Source organism: Corapipo altera, unplaced genomic scaffold, assembly GCF_003945725.1.
Source record: "Corapipo altera isolate COAL_440 unplaced genomic scaffold, ASM394572v1 45, whole genome shotgun sequence".
In the NCBI taxonomy this organism is placed as follows: domain Eukaryota; kingdom Metazoa; phylum Chordata; class Aves; order Passeriformes; family Pipridae; genus Corapipo; species Corapipo altera.
The window spans coordinates 9,824,469-9,842,668 of NW_020884877.1; the positions used below are offsets into that span (position 1 = coordinate 9,824,469).

General features: G+C 36.2%; 1 protein-coding gene across 1 annotated transcript in view; it reads left to right on the forward strand.

Moving 5' to 3' along the window:
• The first annotated feature begins 3,947 nt into the window (after positions 1 to 3,947).
• Positions 3,948 to 18,200, forward strand: part of PDE1A (phosphodiesterase 1A) — a 151,518-nt gene continuing 137,265 nt past the window's right edge. Inside the window, 3 exon segments of the mRNA XM_027636943.1 lie at positions 3,948 to 4,370; positions 4,373 to 4,415; positions 4,640 to 4,753. Of these exon segments, the coding sequence (XP_027492744.1) occupies positions 4,349 to 4,370; positions 4,373 to 4,415; positions 4,640 to 4,753 (179 nt within the window). The 5' untranslated portion in view covers positions 3,948 to 4,348.

Consider the following 18,200-nt stretch of genomic DNA (forward strand, 5'->3'; position numbering starts at 1 on the left):
AGTTGCTATTCCTCAATTATGTAACTGTACTAATTTTATTAATATATTCTGTGGAGAATCTGAAAATCCAAGATTACTGTAACATCAATATTTTGCCATCACCAGATTGCTGAAGATCTATATATTTAAATAAAGTCCATGAACTTTACTAAGACCAAGTATTTTTTCTTCCTCTGCTGCACTTTTTGATTGATAATTCAGACATTTAGGCATTGCAAGCAAGCTAAAAACTCTGCTTCTGCGAAAAGGGATTGCATGTCACTTCACAAATACGAATATAATACACAATGAGGAGGGCAGAAGGAAGCATGAGAACACTGTCCAGCAAACCATTCCTTTTCTGCAACAGCAGAATTTGAGTGATGGGATCTCTGTCCTATCTTAGGTTCCAAAGCATGGTGTAACTACCACTCGAGTGCACTGGCAGGCAGTTCTTCAGTGATTTAACTCTGTTATTTACAATGCTGTTGAACTCTGTCTTACCCAGCAAATAAGTGCAATGCTATACCTGCTTACAATTAAATGTATATTAGTGATTGGTAGATCAGGGCCAGGACATACAGCATACAAACCTAACACTTGCTGTCACTGTTTACAATAAATTTATCTTTTATTTGCTTTGGTTTTTTACTTATGTTTTCAAATTTTTTAATTGGTTCATGGGTCTCCTGCAGTTTCACTGCAGGGAGGTTTGTCTTGTCAGGTTTGGAAGGATGAGTATTACTTTGACAAGTCACCCTGCAGGTCTCTTGGTACTTCCTTATTTTCCATGTGTCGTGAGTTAGATGTTTTGAAGATTAATTTTAAACAAAGCAGCATATTTAATTTCCCTTCAGGAGCAGAGAATTTATTTTAAAAAAAGCCCTAATTCTCCTCATCAAAACCTGCGCAATCCCTTTCCTTTTTCTATAGCTAATTAACTGATCTAGCTGCAGGATTTTCCCAATTTCAAGGTAAGTTTTTTTCATTGCAACTGTGTGATTTTAGCGTAACTGTAAAGGTCTCTTAATATTGAAAAACCAACTTACTTTCTTTACTGGTATGTGTATTGTAAAATTATTCTTTTGCATTGCTATTACTACTGAAGTGAATTATTTTTAGATGAAAGAAGAGGAGCATAGTGTAAATTTTCCTATCTGAGGATTAAGTGGCACTGGGACAGTTTTATGATTGCCATAATTAAGGGTGAATTTAATGATTTCCATTTTAATGTATCTCCCTGTTGACTAACAGAGGTTTTCCTTTAGTGTTGACTTTAGTATGGGAATTTTAAGATGAAATCTAAAAAAATAGAAAAAGCTGTGGGCAAAGGGCAAAAAAGATTATTTTTTAGGTTTTTTTTAGGAGGAAAGGGGACTGTAACAATAACTTGCCAGGACTGTAACACAAGCAATGGGTTAGGTAAGGTAAGAATAGAAAACTGGAACAAGAACAGGAAGTGTAAAGATGAAAACTATTAAGGAGAATTTCTCATTTCAGGTGCTCTCTCTCTGATTGGCTTGGCTTCCTAAAGTAGCTGCTCATTGTTTGGTATTCTGGATCTTCTTTAAACCTGCTTGTACTGCAGGGGCACAGATCTGTATTTCTGAGCAAGTCAGGTTGTCTGTAATTCCTCCTCTGATTCCCTCATTGCTATGTACAGACTGTATGTATGGTTGTTCTATATTCCAGTGGCACAGTTCTGTGCTTTCTGCCCCGGATCACCGCTTGCAGCCAGAGGTGTGTAGGCATTGCTTTGGGTCTGTCATTCCCAGCCGCTGTGCCTGCCTTCTGCTGAGCCGGAGGAAGGGAGTAGGCTCAGCTGCTTCATTCTCCGAGTGTTATTCACAGAAGCTAAGGGGAAGAAAGGTCTCTCCTTTCCTAGTGTCTCCATAAGGATATTTTGTTCATGTTTTCAAGATAACAGCATACCTAAAAGTTGTTGTTTTATTTGTTTGAGGTGGTTTGTTTCTCTCTCCTTAGGGACATACAGGACAATTTCTCTGGCAACTTTCTTGACTTTCAAATGCCTTATCTGTCTGTTTTTAAGTGTTTCCCGCTCTTTCTTTCATTTTCAGAGATACATTTTCATCCTTCAGTGTCATCTCTGATGGCTTACTTTGTTCATTCTCAGGATAAACCTTTGGGGTGGAGGCAGCTTTCTTTGTCCTTTGCTTAAGCCATGCCAGGTGCTTTTGCTTGTAGGAATTTTTATTATTGCAGTGGCATGGTCCTTCAGGGAGTTTTTACAATTTTTTTTAGTGAAGTTCTGGTGACGTTAGCAGGTGTATCTTCACTTATAGTGATGTTGTTTGGGCAGTTTGCACTTTCCTTCCTTCCTGAAGGATATTGCCTTCTCATGCTTTTCTCTGGAAAATCAAAGCAATATATTTTCAACACTGATTTCCTTGTGAGAGAGAGGGAATAGGTTGCAAACACCACTTTTTTTTTTTTTTTTTCATTGTAGAATTGGACAACAAGAGCTGAAAATACTTCATGAAAAAAAAAAGAGGCCCTTAAAATTTCCCTCTGTCCCTGGAGGTTTATGTTGTTTCTATAAATACTTAATTTCTTTGCGTTGCTTCAGATATTTGACACTTAAAAGTCAGGGAAGAGCCCAGATTCGTGTGAGATGTTCTCATTAATTATTCCATGGAAGGATATTTATACCTTTTCTTACAAACTTTGTTTGTATTCCACGCATAACAGGAGTGGAAAGTTCGGAAGCTTTTAAGTGGTTCAAAGATACTGCTGCTGCCTTTGACCAAATAACTGCCTTACAGTTTTTGAAAAAGCATGTGTTTGTGTTTCTTCATTGTTGTCTTATGATGCTGTTTAAAAATTGTGATTTCGCTCTTCCGGTGACTGATTTTTGGATATTGTTAATGAATTTTATGACTCTTGTGTGTCAGAGTCAGGAATAATGCAGTGAAAGTCCATGAATTAATAGCATTTTAAAATTATGTATGTGTTAAACCCATAGAAGTAGTGAGCATGTTTAATTATCCACCTGAAATCATCATGCAAAAGATGCATCTCAAACTGGTTTGTAAATTTCATAGGGTGTATTTTATCTCTATAAAGTACATAAAAGGTGTCCCAGAGAAAGACAATTGATTAGGAAATTCTGGAGTGCTAGGATTATTTCAAAGTAGTGAGATTCTTTTTTATTTTTTCTGTAAGAACCTCAGTACTTAATAGTATTATCCATTTCTGCCAATTGCATCAGATGGGAACTTATCATCTCACATTGTTGTAAAATTTAACACAGATAAAGCAGTTTAGTTCAAGCCATATTGAGATATCCATCCCTTACCCTTAGGCTCATTCCAATCACCATCTGAGGATGCTCGTCCTCACTTTTCCATTGTGGACCCAAAGCTCCTTTTCCCAACTGGCAGTGGCACCAGTAGCTGACAAAGCTCAGACATATTTACTCCCACTTGGCACACTCCTCTTTGCCTGGCTTCTTGCACAGCTCTTAGTCTGATTGAAACAAACATGATCACTGAAATAAGTCTGGATATATTTGATTATTTGGCTGCTGCTTCAGAAATGAAGATTGTTACTGACTCACCGAACAAGACAGGTGCTATTTACAGAGTGGAGAAGCTGCTCTGCAAACCCAAGTCTGTGACTGAGCAAGCAGCAAGGAAATCCTCTCCTTTGCCCTCTCCAAACCCGGACTTTGGCTGTACAGCTAGCTTCTTAGGTTTGCATTTGAAAGGCAGAGCAGACAATCTGCTGCACGACTGATGTACTGATTAACCCTCAACCCTTTTGCTGCTTGCATGCACTGAATTGTTTTTCTGCTGGCAGACACACAGAGTTCAGCATCAGATTTTGACACACATGCTGCTGTCCTGACGGATTCACAGAGCGGGCTGTGTTGCAGCTGCTGCATTTTCCACCAGTTAAATTGACAGTTACCTACTGTGTGGAGTTGCTAGGAGAAGGTGAACAGTCATCATTACAGCATATTCCTTCAATAACCTGTAGCGCTCTCTGATTTCTCTTCTGCAGGGATTTATATATGTCTTTGCTGCAGACTTAGCATTTGTACAGTCATATTTTTTTTGAGAGGCTGCTAGATATTTATTCACTAAGAAACAATTCAGGATCAACTAAAGAGAGGAAAGCTCTGGCATTCGAACATATACTCTTTTTGTAGGGTGATGTGGCTGATACTGGCTTCTACCATCTGCTTTCCTATTGCAGCCTGTTTCTCCAACCTGCAGAGCAGAAACCAGCCTTTCTTTCCTTCTGGATTGTTAAAGCCATTCACATTTATCCTTCATGGCAATGAATCATAGTCCGTTTTAAGGAATCTTTTGTGCTGCTGTGTGTATTCCTACAGCAGGAAAAGTGCATGAGAAAGGAGCTTGAGCAGCCAGTAGTATAGTAGCTGGCTCACCCGTATGGATTAGACTCGTGAGGTCAGAGGAGCTGTGGGTACTTGCTCTGTGCTTGGGGGGGAAGAGTGGATTTGTCTGTCAGTGAATAGCAATTCAGGCAGGATCGTCCCTCAGCTGTTGTAATTCTGATGTGTTTTGATATGACAGCAGCTACTGTCTAACATGCGTGGATCTTCTGAAATTTGTAGTGGACTAAAGACTGCTTTTACTTGCTGCTGAGCCTGACTGTAACTGTATCGCTGTAGGACAATAACGATGGGGGCTCGAGCGACTGAAACAACTCGGGAACTGGAAAGCGCCTCTGCAAAGTATCAAATAGGAGGACATGCAGAGAAAATGTGGCAACGGCTCAAAGGAATGTGAGTAGCTTTTCTCCTTGGCTTTTGTTCTGTTCCTTGGGAAAGATAGTTATCTTCTGTTTGTTAAAATGACCAATTAGCAAATGGGAGAGTTATTTTTAAGCCGTGAAGAGTATTTACTCTCATAATACAGTACATCGTTCTCATTTACAATGGTACTTAGAATTAATGTCAGACTGTATAAGGTTCAGCCACCTCATTTAAAAGATGTATAACTAATGAGAGTTATTATCCAAATTAAAATGCAGGTAAGTCCTTTCAGGTTAACACTTCCATAGCTCTGATATGATTTTGTAAATGTTATCTTCAGAATCAGCATTTCTGGAGCTGTTTCATCATTTCTGTCAGTATGTATGGGTAAGTAAATTACTGCAATTCTATAGGAAGTATTGGTACGTTGTGTTTTGAGAGTACCAGTAAAGAAGTCCATATTAAAAGGTGCTTAGCTATTAGGAGGTTGCTGTGTCTCTGTTTTTTTGTCAATTATTTTGGTGTTCACTAATGCTAGAAACTGATTGAAGGACTATTTGAAGGGACCACTTATGCACCTGCTGTGTCTAATCCACTCCTCTCAAATGCAGTTTTCACTGTAGACTTTTGAATCAGTAAATAAATATCTGCAGGCTGTTGGAGAGAAACTCTGTCAAACTAGTGTATCCTAAATCCCTCAAACTTCGACACCTTCTTTTAGGTATTTGCCTGATTTTTGCTCTGAAAGCTGATGTTAGGATGTTACGAATAAATACATGTTACATTTGTTCCTTTGGAACCAAGGAAATGACGCTCCCATTTTTACTGGAAAGATTTGAAATACTGGGTTTCTAAGGGTATTCCACAGACACTATATAGTGCCTCTGCTGCTGAAGGTAAACAGGTTATTTACAGTGCCAAGTATTATGATGCATTGGCTATGGCACTGCTCATTTCCCCTGTGCATTGGGTAGAAATTCAAAGTGGCTGTGGGGAAGGGGGTTTCCACCATCTCCTTTCTTTCAAGAGGAATTGGTTTGCTTCATTGGAAAGTCACTTTTCAGTTATAGCCAGGAGTTTATCATGTCTTCTCTGTGATATTCTTTTGAATATTTTCTCAGACTTTGGGAACAATTTTTCCACTAGAAACCCCAAAATGCACAAAGCAGAGCAAATATTTTGATCATTTGCTGATGCCACATATTTTGCCTCTGAGTTTCCCCCGCTGGAGACCTCCATCAGTTTGTGCAGATTTCCATTTGTGTAGGGTCTAAGCTACTGCATTTTTTTGTTCTATAAGTTCTCTGTTATCACTGGACTCTTGAGTTGAAACATTTCCTTTCAGCTGCCTCTGGGATGGTAGCTTTAAACTAATGTAATAACTAAACTACACTAATGTAAATAACTAAACGTGAATGATACTCAGTACAAGAGCTTCAGGAAACAAGGTTCATGCATTAGGAGTACTTAAAACAATATATGCAGCCCTACAGCCAAGGTCTGTCTTCTGTATGGTAAGTAAAAATCCAACTCGATTTTCTTTACATTGCAATTGCAACAATGCTGCAATCAAAGACATTATCTGGCAGAGAAGATAGTAATTTGAATTTCATAACTTGATCCCTAGCATTGGTACTGATTTTATTGATACCTGAGTGGGTAAAACACAAGCACACTGAAACAAGACTTAGTTGTGAAAATGAGTCATTGTATGTTTCTGTCTTGACTGTAGCTTCTGGTCTTTGAATTAAATATTTTTGGTATGCAGACTGAAAGCTTCTAATGTTTTGTACTTCATGGAAAGAGAAAAAAACAAATAATGAGGGACTGCTAAATAATTTACATAATACTGTGGCTTTTATAATTCTTTGTTGTGCAGAGGAGTAAAAACAAAAACCATTCAAGCCACTGCAGGAATTCCAACTGCCTGACTGAAGGGGAGTGTTGTACACCTTCCACTTCAGAAGACACCTTGTCACAGCCCAGCCAAGGGAGATTCCTTCTGAGACCATTTAATGCCACTGATTACACCTTTTCTCCCTCAATCTTTTATTCACTATTGGATGGAATCTTACTATGGACAGTAACTAAATCTCCAGCTTAAATGTGTTTTGCTGTCAAGGGGACTAGAAGATCTGCTGCCTAGGAGAGTTTGTCTTCACATGCTGATAGAGCATAGTAGGGAGCTCAGAAAGAGAAGCAGTTCTTTAAAGAATTTTGGTTCAGAAAGCAGAAAACCAGATATGAAGCAGAGCTCTTTATGCTCTGCTTGTGGGGTTTGGTATTCTCCTTCTTCTACAGGTAGACTTGACTTAATTCTGTGTTGTTCCTCATTGTGTGAAACTGTCTGTGATATATGTTGTCTGTCTGACAGTTCACTCAATGTTAACACAGAACTGTCAGACATCTCCTGCCATCTTATTTTATTTTGCAAGTAGACATCATCTTTACGAGTAGCTTCTTATATCCTTCTCACTGTCAAACATAATATTAGGGGTGGGTTCCATTTCTGAGCTTTAAATTCATTAGTGAAAAAATGGTTTTCTTAGATAAGCATATTTGCTAGAATTGTCTCTAAGAAGCCAGAAAACCTCTGAAAGGAAAAATTTAAAATCCAAGGTTCCAAGAGTTTGGGAAATGGGAGTTCACATGTGGCTAGTATAGGCTAGTTTATGAAATTTTTACTAATTTAAAGAGGATATGTGTTATTGCTGTCACTGGTTAAAACTAATTTGTGCTAACTTGGATGGCAAAAGGGATCTGAAGAAAAGCATAAGCTTCTTTCTTTACCTTTTTCCCTTTCTTTTCCACCATATCCAACATAATAGACCCCAACTGCTGCAGAAAGGAGAGTCTAAACTTTTAGAGACTAAAAGGGATGTACTTGTGGACCCAGTTTGTTGATCCTGCAATGCTGCAGTGACAAACTGCACACATACACATTTTGTAGAGACAAAAGGGGCATTAGTCATTGATTTGAGGAAATTTGGCTTGATGTCAAGGAAAGTAGAGAAATGGCTTCCTCCTCAATGCTGAATTATCAGAAGAGAGGATTCTTTTAAAGGCATCAAATAGAATCCAGATTAGCACCCTCTTGGGTCAAAAGGTACCAGAACACCCAGTCATTTTTTCACTAGGTCTGTGGATACTAGTGTAAGAGCTATAGAACAGTTTCCAGAACCAGATATAACAAAGAGGTCTTTCCGTTCTTTTTCCAAGTTTCTTGTTCCAATTTTATTTTATACAGTATTCAATGTTTGTGTTTACTTATTGCCCTTTTTTCTATGCTCTATTTGCCTAAACTGTGATAGTTTAGTAAAGGTTAACTGACGAGATTATCATTGTCAAAAATTAACATATTATGATATAAAGATTTATAGATTTGTGAGTACTGAACAAATGAAAAGAGAAGAGGTAGAATTACAGGTGGATAACTATGATAAAAAATAGCAGGACAGATCATCACTTACTGCTAGCTACATCAGGACAAATGGATATATATATTTCAAGTAGTTCTTGTAATTTGGCCTATTTTTACTTTTTTTTTAATGTGAAAACTTTTCTTTAAAGAAAAATCATAAACTCTTAAAAGTCATCCAAATGCCAAATATGTCTAAGAGGACTTTAAGCAAAACTAAAGTTGATTTCAGAAATGCTCTGAACAGAAATTTGAGGAAATTATATAATGAGATATCTGTTGATTGATATGTGTTTCGTTAGTGCTATAATTACAGTAAGAATAGTTTAATTATAAATTGTGAACAGCTTTTTTTGATTCTAAAACCAAAGTCTGTTTCTGCATCTGAGTAGTCAGGTAAACAATTTATAATAAAATTTTGTAGCTTATAAATATGTATCTAATTAAATGTATAATATGAAAAATTTTAGAATTTTCAATAAGTCTAGATATTTTAGCTACTTAGTATTAGCAATTTAGAGTACTCTTTAACCAGTCATATTAGAATACTGATTTTTTTTTTTGCTTATTAGAAAGGTATTATCATGTACAGGAGGTATAGAATTAATTTTCAGGTTCATACTAATTTTTTTCTGCAATTTCTGGCATGTTACAGTGCTGTTGATGGATTAGAGAAAATGCTAATCCTCCAATTTACTGTGGGTAGGTGAATTGCTGTGCTCATAGAAAGCTCTACTAGGAATGACTGCAAATTTAAGAAGTGGTGCACAAACCATAATTTGCCTGTGATATCAGTAAGAACAGTAACAGCATGTCTTTACAGGTCTCATGGTCTGCAAAGAATACAATAAAATATTGAAATTCCCTATTAGAGCTTTAAATGAACGTGTACATACACCCCTGACATACGTATCCAATTGAGTTAAGTATTGTATCTTAGTGCAATGCGAAAGAGATTAAAGATAACATTTTATGAATCTGACTGCTAAACTGCAATTAAATGACTTCTCAAACTTCTATATACTGTATTTTTGTTTAGCTTAGACTTCTGACTCTACTTATGCTCCATCAAACACTTTTAAAATTTCCTGAGATATGCTTACTGTGACTATTTACCTTATAAGTGTTCTGTTCAGATCTCTACCTAGAAAGAGATTGTATATAGTTGACTGCACAAATAATTACTTTCCTCTTATTGTGAACTCCTGCCAGCTCCTTGTGCAGGGGCCCTTGTTTGCCCTGCAGACTGGTAAATTATTACAAACATTTCTTTCAAAAACATTCTCCAATTTAGCTGTTGCATGTTGAAGCTTGCCACAGTTCCTGAGAGCTAATGGTCAAAAATTTAGAATTCATACTGCCCTCCCCCATGTAATTCCTAGATTCTGCTCCACCTCCATAACAGAGTGAAGTCAAAATACCTGGATAGAAGAGAAAAAAAGCCTTTTCTCTTGCTAATTATACAGAGTTAGAAAAATGCAAATGCCTAAATACTGAAATTACATAGTTACCAGTGGAAGTTGTAATAAAAATAGGCATTCGTTTCATACTTCTGAAAGGCAAACATAACCTCAGGTTTATCAAAATTGCATCTGACAGTTTTCCTGTAAGGTGTCAAAATAATCATTTGGGAGTGAACTCATTTAGTACAGTTCCATTTTGTTTGTATTTGCCATCAGATCTGGTTTACTCTTGGTATCATCTCTGGAGGAGAGCTAGAACAAAACCACTGCAATTATTTCTGCTGCCATTTACTGGAGACTATTTCACAACTAGGACTGCAAAAAAGGTTTGAGATCTACTATGGAAGTGAGTCCTACACTGGTTTTGTATTGTTTTATCTAATTGTAAGTTTTACTTTTGTCAACGCCCCCGCCTCCCAAGACATCCAGAGCCTTCCAAAAGGAAGGAATATTAACCAACCCATCAACCCACCAAGGACCAAATGGGCTAAGCTTGATGCATGGGCTGCAGAGTGATGGAGTACTTTACTCATTCTCTGGTGACAGAAGGTATTTGGTAGCATTTTTGTTTTTCCTTTACTGCCTTCCCGTACAATTTCATGATGTACTTGAGGTCATCAATGCAATTTATGGAACTTTTAAAACAAGACCTTGTAAAGAGGAGCTATAGAGGCAATCAGAACTCACTACGAAGTCAATCCTTTAATTTTGCCAGGGAGGTGGGGAAAACTGAGCAGTTGTGACTAAAAGGAGAGATAACTGCACTCTGCTGTGGTTAAGGGAAACTAAACAGAAATTGAGTACATCAGTTATAAAGTTACAGCTGACAATGAAATGACTCAGTTTTCACAGTCCATAAAGCTTTGCAATTAGTCAGGCAGTGTTGCAGACTGAAGAAGCCAGACTTCTCCCCGATCTCTCTTTTAGAAAACTGCTTAGGCTTGTAAAGAACTACATTCAGTTTCTGCTAAAGGATGCTGCTGGTTACAGCACAGTCGTAGACACACATTTCCTGAACACATATATGCAAGGAATAGTGATCTTAAAGAACTATATGACTTGCTCCTTGAAGTTTGTGGGATTCTGACTGTTTGCCAGCATATGTAATTTCATAAGTGAAGTCAAATACTGTTAAAATGACGTTGCATTTATTCCTGTGGGTTCTGCTGGAAAAGGGATTTCTAGAGAGATTTTCTGTGAGCTGAGGGAGATTGTTGGATGCAGGGTCCCTAAAAGATGACCTTTTCCAGCAGCCATCATGGATTAAGTTGTTCCCCATGACTCATTCGTGCCTCCTAACTCTCATTGCTGCCTCCATGCTCGCTCTTAGCTGTTTCAGGATGACTGGTTTTGATGCCATTTCTTCTATGGAAAAAAACAGCAATAAGTTTTTTCTTCCCCTACTATAAATTTAAACTTCATCAGTTCCTAGGTTGGATTCCTTCTGTGTTTTCATAACTAGTTGCATCCTTAAAATAGAAGGAGTTGTCTGAGGATGGGACTACCTGAAGTGAAAAGACAGGGTCCTGGTTCAGCAGCTCTCTAACAAAACAATCGTAGTCTTGTATCTGTTATGTTTTAAGTCCTTGATTCTGTGATACTGTAAATCCATCATTAGGGTACCTAGTATTGTATCAAAACATGACAGAAAATGTTGATCCAATATGAACTTTTGAGGGTTCAATTTTGTTCCAGTATTTTTGAAATGTTAACTTCGCAATAGCAAGTTTTATGAAGATCATGTACTACCCATGTCACTCCAGCTTTATGGTGCTTCTGTAGCCTATGGAAAGCTGGCCTGAAAGAGGGCCAATCTAAACGCCTGTGTGGTGTACTTTGGCTAATTCAAGACCATTGTAATCATGTATTGGCACCCCAGCTGAATCAGTTAAGCACTGCTAGGTAATCTATAACTAGCAGTTATAGAATTGTAACCTAATCCCCCAGGCCTGTTGTTCGCCTTTGCTGTATAATGCTCTTTGTCACCACTGGCAATACTTCGGGTGTCTGCAAATCAGAAAAATGATGAAAAGTGCTTTATTAAAGCTGTTCTTCTTCTTGATGTGAATGCCCTGAGAATGAGTACTCATGAGCTGCCATTGTGCTGTTGTGGTCTGTACCCGAAGCTGGACCGTAATGAGATTTACTATGGGTTCTTTTGAATGAGTATGAGAAGTAATTCTCATCTGAGTCAGTGTTATAAAATGACAAAAGGTATTCCTAAGTTGCTTGTCTGTTTTATTATTTAGGCAAATACATTTGATTTTGGGCCTTCCAGAGAAACCATTATACCTTACTGGAGAACACTAAAATGAGACGTATGTTAAAGCTTTGCTTTTTCCAGAATTAGTAGTTCTGCAAATATCCCTCCGATGTTTAAAAAAAATTAAGAAAGAAAAGAGAAAAAGAAATGTGCTTTTTCTTGTCTTCCTCACTGAGTTTGTGGCTGATGCATGATGGCACAAGTAAATTTTTGTAATCATTATTATTTAGCATTTTTGTCTGATTTTGTTGCTATTTATTTAGTGAGTTTTTTTGAATTAGAGACTGTTGAATTCCAGCAGTTCAACCTTCCAAGCATAATGTAGATATTATTTGAAGCAGTGTTATTTAACAGGGAGTGATCTAAAGGAAGATGTTTGTCTATGCAAGTGCTTATGCTCCATTATCTATTGTTTGACATTGGCTGCAGTTTGTTTGACCCAACCATTCTCCAGACTTTTGGCGCCCCCAGGAAAACAAGTAGCCTCCATAAATATTATACAGACATTTAATTGTTGTGAATTTCTCTGATAAATAGTGTTTGGAGGCAGTTACATTTGAATCATTCACTGTTAGTGTAATTTGTGCTAGAAAGACACTAAGAAACCAAGTACTGGGTAGAATTTACTTCTTTCTTTAGTTCATCTACAATACTGAACTATTCTTCTGCCTGGAAAATTTGAAATTAAATTAATTTCTTTTCTTTTTCTTCTGTGTTGTCTGCAGAATTTATAGAAGAACTAATGTTAACATTATGCTTAACTGCAGTTAAATGTTTCATATTTTTATTTACTGTTTGTTTTGAATAGTTTATTTCTTCTTTTGTTTTTATTTTGTGATAGACTAAGTAGTGTTTGATATTTTTGTTTTATTTTAATTCAGTAGCTTTCTTTTCCCTTTTTACTGGAGGCTTGACAAAGGTTTGATTTTCTTTTCCTCTCAATGGAAGATTTTTATTAATATCACTGTGTTTCCTAACCTCAAATATATTCACTTAAGATAACTGAGGCACCTGTTTGGCAGAGATGGCAAACATACCAGACTCAGCTGGAGCTGCAAATTGTTGTCCCTTTTGGACAGTCCCTTTTTATCATCAGTGTGTTATTTTCTGATGCACAGACAACTGCACTGCAAAAAGCACTACATCATTGGCACTAATTTCCATTAGGGTGGGCTGAAATGCAGAATTCCTGCTCTGAAGAAAACTAAATACATTAAAAAAACCCTTGAAAAAGACCCCCAAGATTAAATACTCAGAAAAATGAATATTCTGAAATTTATTTTAAAAATTTTTAATAAATATCTCTTTCTGAATTTTTCTGCTTGCAATACCTTAAAGTGAGGTGCCAGCCACCTCATTATTTGAGAACCAGTTGTCCTAGTCCCTGTGCTGTTAAAGATGACCTGGGAGCACAGCTCTGAGCAACACAGAGGAATAGTTGCCTATAGTCAGGAAATCTCCAAGATCGATATAATTTTATAAGCAAAGTAAGCTGTGCATGAAATCTGAAATTTTCCATTGGAGAAGTTCAATTGGGAAATTACTGACCAACTCTGATTCACTTATTTTCAACTTAACAAAAAGACATTGGATTTCATAAGTAATTGAAAATTAGATGTTTCTCACAGAAAACTGCTGAAGTATCAGAGAAGGTTTTATGTTTCAGTAGCTACCAAGACACCTTCACCAACCATCATGTCAGTTAATTTACAAAGCAGGTTTATGAGATAGTCCTATAGCAGTTATGGCAGTAAGATGGAGGTAGCCTTCTTCCTCCATATACTGCTGTGACAAGGAAACTCTTAATATTATACCTCTCTTGAACAGACATTATAAGTCTTCAATCTAAATAATTAGAACAAAGATGAGACTTCAAATTAATTTATCTTGAGTATTTTAAATTTATGTCTCCCTCTCTCCATGTAATGAATTTCTTTTATGCTTTTAACAGTGGCCCATTATTATATTGCACTTCCAGTGCAATATAATAATGTTTTTTCCTGATGTCTCTATCACGGAGACTACTCAAACCTGTCTGTCTTGATTTATTGAGTGAAACAGTACACTTACCTCTGGAAGGAAAACTGCAATCATTAGATGATTGGAAGTATTACTTATAGTACTGGGAGTATATGTGAAAGAAGTGAAAAGAATTTTTACTCTTAAAAATAAGTCTATCTCTACTGGATATTTTTTGTTTGATGTAAATTTTGTTCCTAACTTAAAATGTGGTAAATAGAAAATTTGGCTTATTCGGGCCTTTTGACTTTGAAGTTCCTTTCTAAGCAGATTGATTTAATATTGCTTGTTTCTCTAGAAATATTAAAAAATATTTGTCAAAGACATGTCAAAATGAAGGATGGTAATAACATACACATGTAAATAGTTTAGTGATAACTGTGAGGAAGCTTTTCTTCCAAAAGAGGAATATTTAATTTTATTTCTGGTTATTATCTTGAGTAGTTCCATTAGCCATTTTCTACTTCATGTGAACCACACATCAAAAAGAGATTACTTCTCCACTTGATCACTAGAAAATCCTACTGTTCCAGAAATGTTTAAATATGTAATGTGTAGAAGTAACTAGGCATGAAAGTCTTAAAACATTTTGGTTCAATACACTTATGAACCTATATAATTATTCATATTCCTGGTTTTGTAATTAAAAAAAGTATGATGCATACTTAGAGGCTTTTTGATAAGAAATAAAAGATTGGTAATATATTTCTCTCCTGTGAAAGAGAAATTGCATTTCCAAGAATGCCAAATGGACAGCTCATGAACACTTATGGCTTAGGCTATATGATTCTTAATTCTGGTTTAATGTATCAAAACTTCTCCTTTTCCTTTGCCACTAATGTATTGAATGTGGTTCATATGCTGTATGAAACTGAACATTAGCTAGGAGACAAATGGTTTACCTACTTAGCAGACAGGGACAAAAAGTTTTAGATGTGAATGTAAACCAGCTGCAAGTCTGTTTTAGAGCTGTATACAAGGTAAACACAGGATATAGAGCATCCAGAAGATTATGAGCGCTTATGAGGGTTTATAGTTCAATCTAAACTTTGAGTTATTCCTGTCATTGTTAGAGCCAAACCCCAAATTTTTGTTCAAACACTTAAAGCCTTTTAGAAAACTAAATTGTGATAGATTTAATACAACTATGTCAATGTGTGTACTCATATAATATAAAAGGAAAAAGAAGCATGGTATTAGAATTCTTATAGAAAGTCTTACTTTGATCCTTTAATTGTAACAAACATGACATAAGATTTTAATATTATCAATTCCTGGAAAAAATATTTGGCTCAGGTGGACATAAGCCATATGGAGCCACCACTGTCATCTATTTTTCTCCCTTGACTTCCAGTCAGCTTTGACTAGATAAATTCTGGATACTTGAAAGAGTCAACCTTGTCTTAATATGAGGGCATGTTTAGCCTTCTAGTACTTTGCTCATCCTCTTTTCCGTAAGAGAAAGGGCTGTATCCAATATGGTGTTGTATGTAGTGTAAAAATGTCCATGTGTTCCCATAGAAGTATGGAAGCAAAATATAGAGTAGATAATGACTTAATGAAAGTACATAAGTTCCTATGAGTTTTACCTAAGACTTTTAGTTTGAAAGTTCAGAACATTTTCATCATCAGTTCAAGGCTAAAATCATCTTGTTGGTTTGGGAGAGAGGACACAGAAGCTGCAGAGTCCTTGAATCATGTTACTACTTAGGGAAACATGGTTATTAATAGAATTTGATTTTTAAATACTTTTCAACCTTTATATGTCAAATGTTATCTCAAATGCATTCTTAGTTTCAATGACCAAGGGAATAGAATGAAACTTTACTATAAGACATTAGCTTCAGCAGAGGAAGATTTCAAGGGGAATAATCTTGGGGAAAAGGTAGAATTCATAGAAGTTTTAGAGATTAACTATATTCTTTTCATTCCCAGTAATGAAAAACAGTATTGCAACTTTACATATGGTAACTCTGAATTGAAATAGACTCAAAAAATACTGTGTAAAGCTCTATAATGGCAATGTAAAGTGATAACAGATGTGATTTCTCACACTAAAATGCATTCTTATCATTTGACAATGATTCTCATTATGATGATCCTGTTGGCATGGAACTGAAATTTTTCTACATTGTACAAGCTATATTAAATCTGTCTTTAACTGGCACCCATGCCTTACTGAAGTTGGCAGAGTACCACATGCATGGGATCAATTCCAGCTTTCTACATGGGCACGAGTACAAAAATCTCCATATGATGCTTCACTTCTGAAAATTAGTTGATGATTTTCACAAAAGGGCTGCTGCATAATGCAGTTCTGTATCTCAGCAAGAAGTACCCAGCTATGGGTTCTACTTGCTCAGTCATCTGCTTTTATTCAGTCTATTAGGATCTAATAATATTGAAAGGTACTGCAGTTCCTGGCTGTACAGGGGCTTTGTGGTTCAACCTGAAAAATCTAAGAATCTTGTAGCTTTACAAGACTGCAGTTCAGAGATGTAAGAAAACTTTAGGATCCAAGAATCAGTTTGTTCCTTCAGGTACAACATGTGTTTTTCTACAGATTTTTCTGAAAATGAACAGCGTAAAAGAGGTTTGGGTTTTTTGAATGAAGAAAATATAAGATACGTATAGTTTTTGAGGAATAATTAGGATAATACAGTTGATGTTGTACCTATAGAGCATAAACATAGAACTTCAGCCTGTGATTTCTCAGTCAAGTCCATAATCTAATAAAATTAGCTTGGTTCTGGTCTCAGTTATACCAATATAATTGGACACTATTGAATTACAACATGATAAATGAGACCTCAAAACATAAATACATACAGTATTTCATGGAATCAGTGGAATTTGGCTAAGGTTTATTGGTCATTCCTTTTTATGAACACTGGGCTATGTCAAGTATGTTATAATTCTCAGAGTTAGTTGTTACTGAATATGATTCTTATATTCTTAATTGCTGAGTGAACAAAGCACCTGATAGGACAAGAATGATTCCCTGAGGCTTCTCTTCTCCCCCTCCTTTTTTTCCTTTTCCCAAAGGAAAGAAACATGTTTACCTCCCTTTGTCTATCACTTGGCTGCCGCTGTAGTAGTAACACAGAAACAGATTGCATCAAATTTGCTATTTATTTCTCTGATTTTGGATTTTTGCCACTCTCGCTAATGAGCTATGTTTTTGCAGATAGACAAATTAAGGATGGGCTCCTCAACTTACATGCATTTGATTGTATCCCAGTTTGCCATTAAATTTATTTTTAACAATAAAATCAGCAGATTGTAGTTTGTATTGTGATTATCTCAAACAGATCTCACCATGTTTAATGCAACTGTGAAGCTTTGACTGCAGATGAGGGAAGTTAGCACTTGAAAGAAAAAACAGTTGCACAACATCATCTAAAATTTTATTTTTGCAGGTTTTTTGTAGTAATTTGGGGATCGGGAACAGGGAAAAGGGAGAGATAGATGGGACAGGGCAATTTTATCTAATACCACTCCCCCTCAAAACAAATAATTACATTGCATTCCTTTCTAGTGCAGCATTCAGTTAGCATGACAGGCACAAGATTGTGTGGTATTTGATATAATAGTAGAAATATCCACCAAATTAAATGATGAAGTCTTAAATGTTGTATTTTATTTTTATGGGTAGCTGAAGGCTTTTCAATATACACTCAGCAGTTCTAAGTGTTTAGCAAAAGCTAGAAGTTTTGTTTTTTCTCTGTTGAGTTGCCTCAGAGGAAAGTGTCAGAAGCACAAAAGCCTTTGTTGCTTCACTTCGTGATTAAATCCAGCCTTCCCCATTGAAAGAACTCTTTTCTTTTGCATTATTACCCTGTTACAAAATGTCTCTTCCCATCACAAATATTTCAGTTTCCCTATGCTTCTCTTCATAATTAACACTGAAAGCCTAAAATTGTGAGTCTAGAAGCTACCATTTCTTCATATGTAAAGAATTAAGCTCAGCATTTACACATGTAAAAGAGATGTTTTACTCAGTAAACTATCACTTTACCAAAAGTAGAAGCAAATGTGGGCTACCATTTTTAATTTAATTATCCACCAAGCACCAATGCCTATTGCAGCTACCCAGATTGCCTTATCTTTGTAAATGAATTATGAAATTGAAAATGAGCAAAGGCATTGTCTGAGAAACAATATATTACCAATTGTAGTGATGTAATTATACAATTATAACACTTCTATTCAGACCTTTGTACTTCAATGGAAGGTAGCTTTTTTCTGTTCACTTAAACACTTTCCTAACAGATTTAGTAAGCTTAAAAAGGTCACATTTATACTGTGGGGAAA